Source organism: Coturnix japonica, chromosome 2, assembly GCF_001577835.2.
Source record: "Coturnix japonica isolate 7356 chromosome 2, Coturnix japonica 2.1, whole genome shotgun sequence".
NCBI classification, from domain to species: domain Eukaryota; kingdom Metazoa; phylum Chordata; class Aves; order Galliformes; family Phasianidae; genus Coturnix; species Coturnix japonica.
In genome coordinates this window covers 102,606,008-102,616,530 of record NC_029517.1, presented here as the reverse complement: position 1 = coordinate 102,616,530, position 10,523 = coordinate 102,606,008, and the positions used below count along the sequence as shown (strand labels likewise).

The 10,523-nt window shown below is 41.4% G+C and overlaps 1 protein-coding gene and 1 long non-coding RNA gene across 2 annotated transcripts in view; one reads left to right on the top strand and one right to left on the bottom strand.

The window, feature by feature from the left end:
- Window positions 1–2,148: 2,148 nt before the first annotated feature.
- Window positions 2,149–5,019, bottom strand: LOC107310215. The gene is made up of 3 exons (XR_001553519.2): window positions 4,714–5,019; window positions 4,393–4,564; window positions 2,149–2,373 (listed from the first exon to the last, which is right to left on the bottom strand). It is a non-coding gene; the product is annotated as an uncharacterized LOC107310215 (long non-coding RNA).
- A 776-nt stretch (window positions 5,020–5,795) lies between these two features.
- Window positions 5,796–10,523, top strand: part of ASPH (aspartate beta-hydroxylase) — a 95,948-nt gene continuing 91,220 nt past the window's right edge. The window contains 3 exon segments of the mRNA XM_015855666.2: window positions 5,796–5,873; window positions 5,875–5,977; window positions 5,980–6,150. Coding sequence (XP_015711152.2) covers window positions 5,796–5,873; window positions 5,875–5,977; window positions 5,980–6,150 — 352 coding nt within the window.

Here is a 10,523-nt window from a genome sequence, read left to right as displayed (position 1 = left end):
CATAACTACAGCAAATAAAATTCCCTAATTCTGCTCTCATTGCCTTTCCTTGCCTACTCTTTCACGGCTTCCTTATCCACCGCTGCTCCATGCCGAAACCCAAATATGTTTCCATTAAAAAATCATATTGCTCCAACTGTATGAGCATACACAGTATTAAAGGTTCACAGGCTGTTTTTCTAGATTACCGTTCATGTCATTTTATTGCCCAATCATGAGTAAAACAAACAGGTTCTTGAAATAAGATATCTTCTTTCAAACATTAGACTTAACACTTGACTAGTTCAGTTGATGTTTTGTGATAGGTGTTGTAGGTTCATATTACCATCTTCCTGCATATCTGCATTTAAATCTCACACGGTAGTGTAATTGGGTCTTTACAGCATTACCTTCCACCTACTGGTAACAGACAATGGCACAAATTGTATAACAATTTATTAGCTAATATCAGAAATCTAAAGCATGATTTCCCAAACTAAAGACGGAGGAAATTTTACTACAAACAAGTAACTGAAGTTGCATTAAAGAAACATACAACAAAAACTTTGAGGAAAACGCATAATAGAAAATGGACATTTTTACAATAAAGGAAGATTTAATGACAGTTTTCTTGTAAGACTGCACAGGACAGTACATTTCAAAAGAGCTATCACAACTTGAAAGCTACAAGGCTATGGCCAGAGACTTCACAGACATAAATCAGTAAAGTTTTACCAGTGAGAGCTGGCTTAATTCAGCTCTTTGTGACACAATCTTAGAGTCATTACAGGAGCTACACTCACAAATTTCATGTAGGAAGAAAATAATCAATGGCATAGGCCAGATTCTGCCATTACTCCATTGAGTTGTTTCTCTTTGATATTTCTGTAGAAGCTAAGAACTACACAAACACACAAAACGGGATCCTCCAAAAAGAATTCACATCATCAAACAGCATAGAGGGCCACATATGGACTAACAAGAATTACTAATAGCAAAGAAAAAGCTTTTAGTACAACTGATTCTATGTATTTGTACAGCAGAAGACTTTTCATCAAGGATGATAGTGAACTTTTACAACAAAGTAAAGTCTCTATTCATTATCTAAAGGAAACACAGAAAATGACCACCACACCTACAAGATACCCAGCTTGTTGGGCGTTGTTGCTACTGTTGCCTAGAAGAAGGCATTTGCTTCTATTTGCCAGGTGGAATTGACAGCTGGCAGCTCAACATCCCACAAAGACCAAACAGCCTCTAACAAACATGCACCATCAGACTTCCTGTTCCCACTGTCTCTGGCTCCCACTCCCCACCCTGGCTGTATTTTGAACTCAGTCTTTGCTCCTTCCCTGTTCAGATGGCCATACACCTCTAACATCACTTATTTTTCACCACAGCAAATATTAATTATTCATATATTGTCAAAGATATTGCAACCCACTTATTCACAGCTTTTGGCAGGTGAAATCAATGTCCTCTTAGGAAATGTTATTACACAGAATAACATTTTTAATGGAAATGGTTGTCTGCTTCGCCTGCTTTTGCTATGTCACATCAAGCAAAAGTAACCACGCATTCCTATGTCACAGAATTTATTCTTCAAATAACCAAATATATCTTCCAGTCTCTCTCACTGACAAAAATTATTACACCCTATGTATGATCCACTGCTGTGCTGAAAGTTCAGTGTTTGCATGAGTTAGGTTGCACCCAAACAAGAGATAACATGACTACTGCTTTAAACAAATGAAGCAATTGCTCTTTCGGTTTGAAAAGCTTAGCAAGAAATTGGGTTTTACTTGTTAATAAGCACAACCATGTACAAATGGTAACCGCCCAGTGTAATTTTCCTCATGGAAGTTTCTGAAATTATTATAGTGAAATACACAGAAAAATTAAAACACAAAACAAACAAAAAACACAGAGAGACACCTATTATCAAAAATCTAAGGAGTCGTTAAACCAAAAGCAAGACAAGCCATACTTTAAAGCGTTATGCTCCAGTGGGAGGAAAAGAGACACCTGTGGGAAATTAAAGCCAAGCTCCCGGAAGAACTGGCAGAAAATGTTTATTGCTGAACAACTAAGAAAAATCACAGCTTAAAAAAGAAGTATTCAAACACCTTATTTATAGACACACACAAAGAGCCAACCAGACAGGAAACATGCCAAAAAAAGTTCATTATTTATTTCAAAGGAGGCATCAACATACAGTGCCAGCTCCATGCAGGTCTGTCCATGTTCTATTCATATCATAGGGTTCCAAAGATTAATGGGTGAAATACAAGGAATAATTCAACTTTGAAATTCACTTGCATAATGAATGTAAAGTTGTGGATTTGTCAAGATCCTATGATTAATTTACAGATCTTCACCGCTGTATACATTTTTCTGGAAAAAAAAAAAAAAAAAAAAGGCTTTGAGGGAAATGAAAATAAAAATTACTTAATGAAAACATCAACCTTAAGTTTTATTTTTTCACCTTGCAAATTGAAGGAATTAATAGGAGTCCCAGGAATGCTTGTGCTATCTCATATATCCAACTACCACACTGAGGTTGCATCTTTCTTTTCTTGTGTTTACTTTTGCCCTTGACACAAGTAAGACTCCAGAGGCAAGGAAAATCCCTTTGGCAGTGTGTGCCCCTGCTGTAGGATGTGCTGCTTTGCAATGTATGCAAAGTATGACTTGCAAAGACATGGGTGTGAGTGAGTTCTGATCAGTTCTGCTTTAGCAAAGTGAGTAATTCTGAAGGGAATAGTACTCATCCTATTTACTGCCTTAGTCTGATCATACAGCCAGACTGAAACTGCCTGAAAGGAACCTGGGAGCAAGTGCTCTGTGCTGAAATGATCTCTTATAAGGAAAGCTTTACTGTTTCCAGTTTTTACCAACAGTAACTATTGTTCACCTATTTCCTGCAGGTGCTTTCAAATTTTCAATTATTTTAAATAATTGAAGCTTATCTACTTTATTTCTGGAGAGATTAAGTAAGTAAAAGCTTCTGAAGGTTGCAGTGTATTTTATATGTTAAATAAACCTGAGTGGTATTTATTTATAACTGAAGATACAAAGTTCATTAGGACGTAGCAGGTTGACTGGTCAGAGAGTATGTACTGGCTGGCTGGCTAAGCCAGAACATGCCAGCTACAATGCTCTGTGCTAACCAGACAGCACATGTTATCTGAACATCCCACAGGGATCATCACAGCACTTAGCAGAAGCTGGGAACTATGAAGGCTGAGGTGGAAGAGGGATTTGAGAGACAAAGGAAAGAAAACTGCAGCAAATTAGGTGTCTTGTATTCCACTGCTTCCAGAACATACTGTTTTGTTTTCTAATGAGACAAATTCAAGAGATTAGTATTTTAGAAAATGAGAAGGTAAAACAAAGCAAAGTGCAATTGGGGGTAGGCAGCTATGGGTGGTGGCTGATTATAACTTGATTAGAATACTCTGGATCAATTCTGGAAAGCTGCTCAGTCACTCACAGTAAATGTTCCAGCAGCATAACCTATTTATTAAGTGCTACTGCTCCTATCTGCACATCCTCCAAGAATGATGCCCTAATTTATGAAAAGCACTTTTCTTTCTTTAAAAAGACAGAAAACAAGAAAAAAAACAGACACACACATACAAAAAACCCAGCACCAGAGCTTCAGATCAACTTTTTTTTAGTAAAAAAGTTTTAGTGTATGTGGTCATAGACTCGAAACAAATGTGATGTTCTGATGATCTCATTACTAAAAATATTAAGTCTCTGGAAAAAGAAGCAGACAGCACCCAGGCAGTAAAGTATCTTCTCTTGTTTGTTATTTTTTTCTACTATTTTCAGTAATAGGTATGATAGCGCACGCTGGTAATAATCAACTAAGTTCCATTCTCCTGCTCACACTGTAATAGGGATTTTATTTATTATCCAAGACCCTCTAATAACAATGCTGGTTTGTCTTAATATTTACCTGCAGCCAGCCTATGTTTAGCACTAAGTTAGATTTATCGGTTGTTCACAATCCATCTAAAAAGTAGTACTTCTAGATTAAGGCTCTTTCAAGGCTAGATTCTGATTATAATTTTGAAAACATCTATCATAGGTAACTGTTACAGGCATGTAAAGAATCTTTTGCCATGTCCCTCTCAGCTTCTCATGCTACAGGAGTAAAATCCACACATTGGTACACAATGACATAACAAAAGTGTTCTGAACTGCACTTCAGCAAAGAGCTACATTCCATTTTCACTGTCACTGCTTAGAAAACACTCCAAGTTACATAAGAATCTACAAATCTATCAATAGGTCTATCAATTGTCTTCTATAATACAAACAATATTAAAAATAAATATAGATAGGAAAATTCCTCCTTGAGAATTACCTTACCTTAAATATACCCCCCTTTGTTTACAAGTTTACCTGGTGGAAGGATCATTGCAGTTAGCATAGTTGTTTATGCTTCAGTAACTGAGACACTCTATCGTCCCTTTCTTCCCCATCTTCCCAAAACTTCTTTCTTTGTTTTTCCTTAAGAATTTAGGGAAAACTGACAGACAAATACAGAGAGGTGGATGTTGCTTCTCTGCAATTCCTGTAACAACATTAAAAACCATACAGATGATCAGCAGATCACTTGATAAACCAGAAAGCAGACACCAAAACCTTGTGCATCACCCTCTTTGATCTAAAAGTCAGCTGGCAGAAATATCAATTGACTGGCAAGGAGCTCAGTTAACTTACCACATTATTTTTTTTCAAATTAATCATGCCATTTAGCATCTCTTCTCAGTGCTATGGGCCAGTTGTATATTTCTGCTTCTTTCACAAATTAGGAAATGAGATACAGAGCCCTCCCCTTATGTAATTAGTTCATCGCTGCTTCTACTTATCACCTTGGATGTGTTTCATTCCATCAAACTGCAGAGTCACTGTTCTGTTGAAGGCTTTTGGCCTCAAAACAGCTGTGACAGCATTAATGCGGAAGTATTTATGGAAACTAAACGTGAAGGAACAGCAATATGTTAATTTGTGTTATGCAGGTTGATTTTACTTTATCTGTAGTCTCAATCAGCAGCCAGTTAAGATATTTTGGACTCGAGGTAAATGCAGTCCTTGTCAACAGGGAAGGTTTTTTACGTTGTGATCCAATTGGAGAAACTCCAACTCACTGCATCTGTTTAACTTCTGGTTTTGTTCTAATTTTTTTCTCTCTGTCTTTTTCTTTTCTTTTGCAGGTCACTTTACTTTTGCTTTATAAACTTCCTCATTGTCACGCTGTTTTAGTGTCTTATCTCCACCTACAAGCACAATATTTATCTTCTTGCAGATTACTGTATTCTATCACCATCTACCAAATATTTATCTTTAAAAGAAATAAGCAGGTTGAAGACTGAGATGAGCCAGACCCACACACATGCACATTTCTGCATTGTTTGCTTTTCACTCCATTATCTTACCTAAAATGACATTTAAAACTTGATCTAATGTGCTACTTTTCAACTGAAACGTAGAAACAAAAGGGATTATCATCAACCAGGGAGGTTGTGGATGCCCCGTCCTTGGAGGTGTTCAAGACCAGGTTGGACGGGGCCCTGGGCAACCTGATCTAGTAAATGTGTATGTTTGGTGGCCCTGCCAGGCAGGGGGGTTGGAACTACATGATCCTTGAGGCCCCTTCCAACCCGGCTCATTCTGTGCCTCTGAGAACTCACTCACTCCACACAGGAGTCAAACCCAGCCGCCCCCGCCCCTCACACACACTCAGACCCCGCCCCCCCCCCGCGCGCTCCCGGCGAATCCTCGCGAGATCCTGCCCCGCCTCCATGTTGCCACGTTCAAAACCGCCGGCCACGGGGAGCGTGGCGGACACGCGCAGCCCGCGAGCAGCCGCTCGTCCCGCCCCCTTCTTCTTCGCAGCCAATCGGTGCAGAGAAAAGTCACGCCCCGTGTCCCGGAGTGCTCCGCCATTGGCTGGAAGCTGCGAGCGGGAGGGGAGGGGGCGTGCCGGCTCTTGGCTGCGGTGGCTGCCGGCGCTCCCGCACGCAGCGCTCGGTCGGCGGTGGCTCCTGACTCATTCCCGGTGTAGCCCCGCCCCGCGTTACCTGACAGGAGGCGCCATGGCCTCCCGCAAAGGCTCCAAGGGCACCGGCGGAGCTCCAGGCCCCGGCTCTAAGCGAGGTGAGTGGGGCTGAGTCTTCTGGAGGGGGCGAGGTTGGTGGGGGGGGGATGGGGTCCGCAGCTCCGTCCCGGCCTTTCCCTGCTCTGGAGTTCAACGTGGCCTAGGCGGCTCTGGAGAGCTGCTCTGAATGGATCAGGGCTGGTATCAGGTCCATGGTCCTATTCCAGAGGCCTGGGGTGGAGCTGAGATGCCCACTGGGGGATTGCAATGGTGCGTGCCATCGTCTGTGTTTATTCGGAACATCTTCCACTGCTGCGCCCAGAAGCGGGGATCTGGGTGTGCTGGATGTGTTACAGGTGCATCGGCTGACCTGATGGCTCTACAGAGTGCAGGAGGGTAGAGGAGTCAGCCTGGAAGCCTGCAAGTAGAAGACGTTTTGGAGAGAGCTGCACCTTCGACTGTGCTGCACCAAATCTGAGTTAATAAACCGCTGTGCACTGTGTTGGTGGGTTGGGCAGGGAAAGCCTCGTGTGCACAGGGTTCTTTCAGCACAGCAGTTTGTGCTTCAATGAGGCAGGTCTGCTTCCTGAGGCACTGTGTTGCAGCATGTAGGTGCTCCTCTACCAAAGGTTTGAGTGCTGTCGCTCGATTCTGAGCATGGCACTCACAGAACCCTGGTGATGGATGGAGTGCGATGAAGGTGGTGCTGAAGCAATCTCTGTTGTTTCTCCTTGAGTACAGCAATAACACGGAGAACAGTATTCACTAAGGGATGAACTATATAGGATTAGCTTATCTATCACGTGATGAATTGGGAGAAAAAGATTACGAGTGCTGTTTAGGCATGAAAAAGATGATACACAGTGATAACTGGAGTGGGTGGTTGCTTTTCATTTCATCCTTTTACAATTCCTGGCATGGGAAATAGTTTATGTGTTACGTTTTTTTACTTGGAGTGGGGCAACTCGTTGATCATCTGCAGCATTAAGCAAGCTGAAAACATACTTCCAATGATAATGTGTAAAGGTCATGCACCTCTGACAATAGCAGGACACGAGGAAATGGTTTTAAGTTAAAAGAGGGAAGATTTAGGTTGGATGTTAGGGGGAAGTACTTCACTAGGAGAGTGGTGAGGTCCTGGAACAGGCTGCCCAGGGAGGTTGTGGATGCCCCGTCCTTGGAGGTGTTCAAGACCAGGTTGGACGGGGCCCTGGGCAACCTGATCTAGTAAATGTGTATGTTTGGTGGCCCTGCCAGGCAGGGGGGTTGGAACTACATGATCCTTGAGGTCCCTTCCAACCCGGGTCATTCTGTGATTCTGTGTGATTCTTGTACAATTTTGAATACTACAGGGACTAAAGCAGTTCTGTTGTTATTTTAATTATTGCTTTAAGGATTTGATGATGTTTTCAGAGTGGTTTTATCAGGAAATTAAACAAATATCAAAGCATTCTGTAGGTTTTTATTTTCAGACTGTGTAAAATCATATATTTTTTTAATTATTAAAAGCTATCTGGTTTGTGTAATTGTGCAGGGAATTCTTTATTTACTGTTGTCAGTGAGGGGTGTAGCACTATGAGTAATGTGTTAGGCAGTCTCCTAAGATGTAACCTCTTCAATTTAGACAAATCTTTTGCTAGTTTCAGCTACTACTAGATGAAGTCTTTTGGATAAGAATAGGAATTGCAGTTTGAGGCTGATGCCGTTTTCATAGGTGGAGCTGCAGAAAGAGGTGGTGGATGGTAACCCCCAGGTGAATAGAAGACCATAGAGAGGAGCAGGATGTTTGCGGCAGGCACAGAGCGTTCTGCAGTTTTGAGCTGATTGGTAATTGAGACTGTGAGGCACAGAAACCTCAGCCTTGAGGCAGTTCTCTAGTACTCACTTTCACAAGAGCTTGTGGGTGAGGATGAGGCTCTTTGCCACGGCATTCCTCATAGTTCTGAAACCACGAAGTTTACAGCGTGTCTTGAAATCTGTGCAGTGCCTGAGTCTGAATGCAGTAATCTGCTCTGAGGTTTCTACATTAGGAGATGTTGATGGTAGTGTTCACTGGAACAGGCTGCCCAGGGAGGTGGTGGAGTCTCCTTCTCTGGAGATATTCAAGACCCTCCTGGACGCCTACCTGTGTGACGTGGTGTAGGGAGCCTGCTTTGGCAGGGGGGTTGGACTCGATGATCTCTAGAGGTCCCTTCCAACCCCTACAATTCTGTGATTCTGTGTGATTCTGTGTTATGAATAGATTAGGTCTGATATAGTACTAATTAGAGCGTTCATATAACTGTATTAAGTTTCACTGAAATGTCAGAAATGCAATAAAGTATGACTTGGTCTTGAATTAACTCAAATTTCACAAGGCAGGAAATTTGGAAATACCTGGGGCATTAGGAGGTGTCTATAAAGAAGCCTTCCAGTAAGAGTGAGGATCAGCAACATAACTGCTTTCAAAATACAGATGGATGAAAAAGTGTGAGTAATATTATAGGCCAACCTTATTTGTGGAATGTAGAGTAGTGCTGCTAAGGCATTTACCTTCATTTGATATGCTGTTATATTTTCTCTTATAGTACTTAAGGGAGTACTTAAATCTAATTCTCGCTGGTCTCATAGTTATGCAGTACTTGGTGCCTGTCTTCTTAATAGTTCTGTGTTTTGGATGGAGGGAAGTTTGACATCAGGACTAAAACTGTAGTTTCTGATGTGTTGCTTCCGTGATGCTACATTATCATCATCATAGTATCACAGTCTTGTGCGGGTTGGAAGGGACCTTAGAGATCATCGAGTCCAGCCCCCGGGATTCGAGCCCCTGTGTAGCAGAGCAGCACTTCTACCACTTGTGCCACAGGGGGGATTCGAATCCGGGCCCCGGTGTTGCAGTGCGGCGTCACATTATGTGATGGTGTGTTCAGAATTCTATGCTCTATACCTGTTTTGTTTGTAAAATGTGTTTAAATATAATAATTTGCACAGTGCTTGAATGGAAACAGGACCTATATATATGCACACGTTTTTTGTTAAAGAAGTCCCTTATTTTCTTTTCACATATCATCCAGATGTTTCCTAGCTTTACTTTACCAGTGATTTAGTTCAGGCTTCTATAGTGATTACTTAGAATTGTCTCCAGAAGAAGGTGGGAAGATATTCCCTGCGGCAGTTGTAATAAAAACTGTAAGAAAATCCCTCTAGCTGGTGTTGCTTAGGTTGTGGCAGCTTGCAGCTAAAATGTAACAAGTCTGTATTCTCTAGAGGAAACTTAACCTTTGTGAGTGCAGCAGAGCTCAAGTGGGAGACTAGTTCTCTAGTAACACTGTACCAAAGACACATTTCTGACTCAAACGTTACCTGCTTCTATAGGTAACTGTCTTGTTATTTCCTTGACACATTAAAAAACAAATTCCTGCTTCTGTAAGTTCATTCTGTGGCTTCAGGCTGTAACAGCTTAATCTCTATAGCAGCAATTAAGATGACCTTTTGACATACCCTACTTTTCCTTGCAAGATCCCAGAAGATGTTTGATTTTTACTTCTCCTTTTTTGAACCATATAGGTTCCTTGTATTTCCAAATGCAAATCTGTTGCCGTGCATTTCACTCCCTTTTATTCATCTTTCGGACCTTTGAATGTCCAAAGTCCATTAATCTCATCCTTTCGTTGTTTTCTGGGTATATTTTTTACCTTTTTTTTTATTATTTGTTTGTTTTCACTTGACCTGATGCCTTTATTCAAATGCAACTTAGTTCCCTTTTTAGTTAACAGTATCACTGTTATGAAGACATTTGTACATACTGATTTTGTGACTCCGTGGCACAGTGGTAGAAGTGCCCATTGCAACACCTGAGGCCCTGGGTTCGAATCCCCTGTGGCGCAAGTGGTAGAAGTGCCGCACTGCTACACAGGAGGCTCAAATCCTGGGGGTTGGACTCGATGATCTCTAAGGTCCCTTCCAACCCGTACGAGACTATGATACTGTGATACTTTCTCTGTGAGACTATTCCTTAGACTTCTTTAATTTATCTAAATTGCACAGAAAATTCATCGACTAAACAGATCATGCTTCTTTTTTATTCTGCTCAAGGTTCTTTGTTGTCTGTTTTGGCCACTGTCTTCACAACGTTCCCTCTGAAACTTTAAGTGGCTTTTTCAGTTCAGCACTGTCATCTTTTAGGTCCATCTGTATGAAACTTTCAGTATGCTGTTAGCTGTGGGAAGGTACAGTGACTGACTATGGACATCACTGCAATGAAAAATAATCAGTTTGCACACAGAACATGAGTTGTTTGTCCATACTGGATGACATTTGAATTTCTTGTCTTGTTATGGCTGAGTTTTAAAATTGATACCCAGGTGTACCAGCGCTCACATGAAAACAAACACAGTTTGTTGTTTTTTTTTTTACCTTCCCTGAATCTTGTTTTTTCCCTTGAGAAATTATG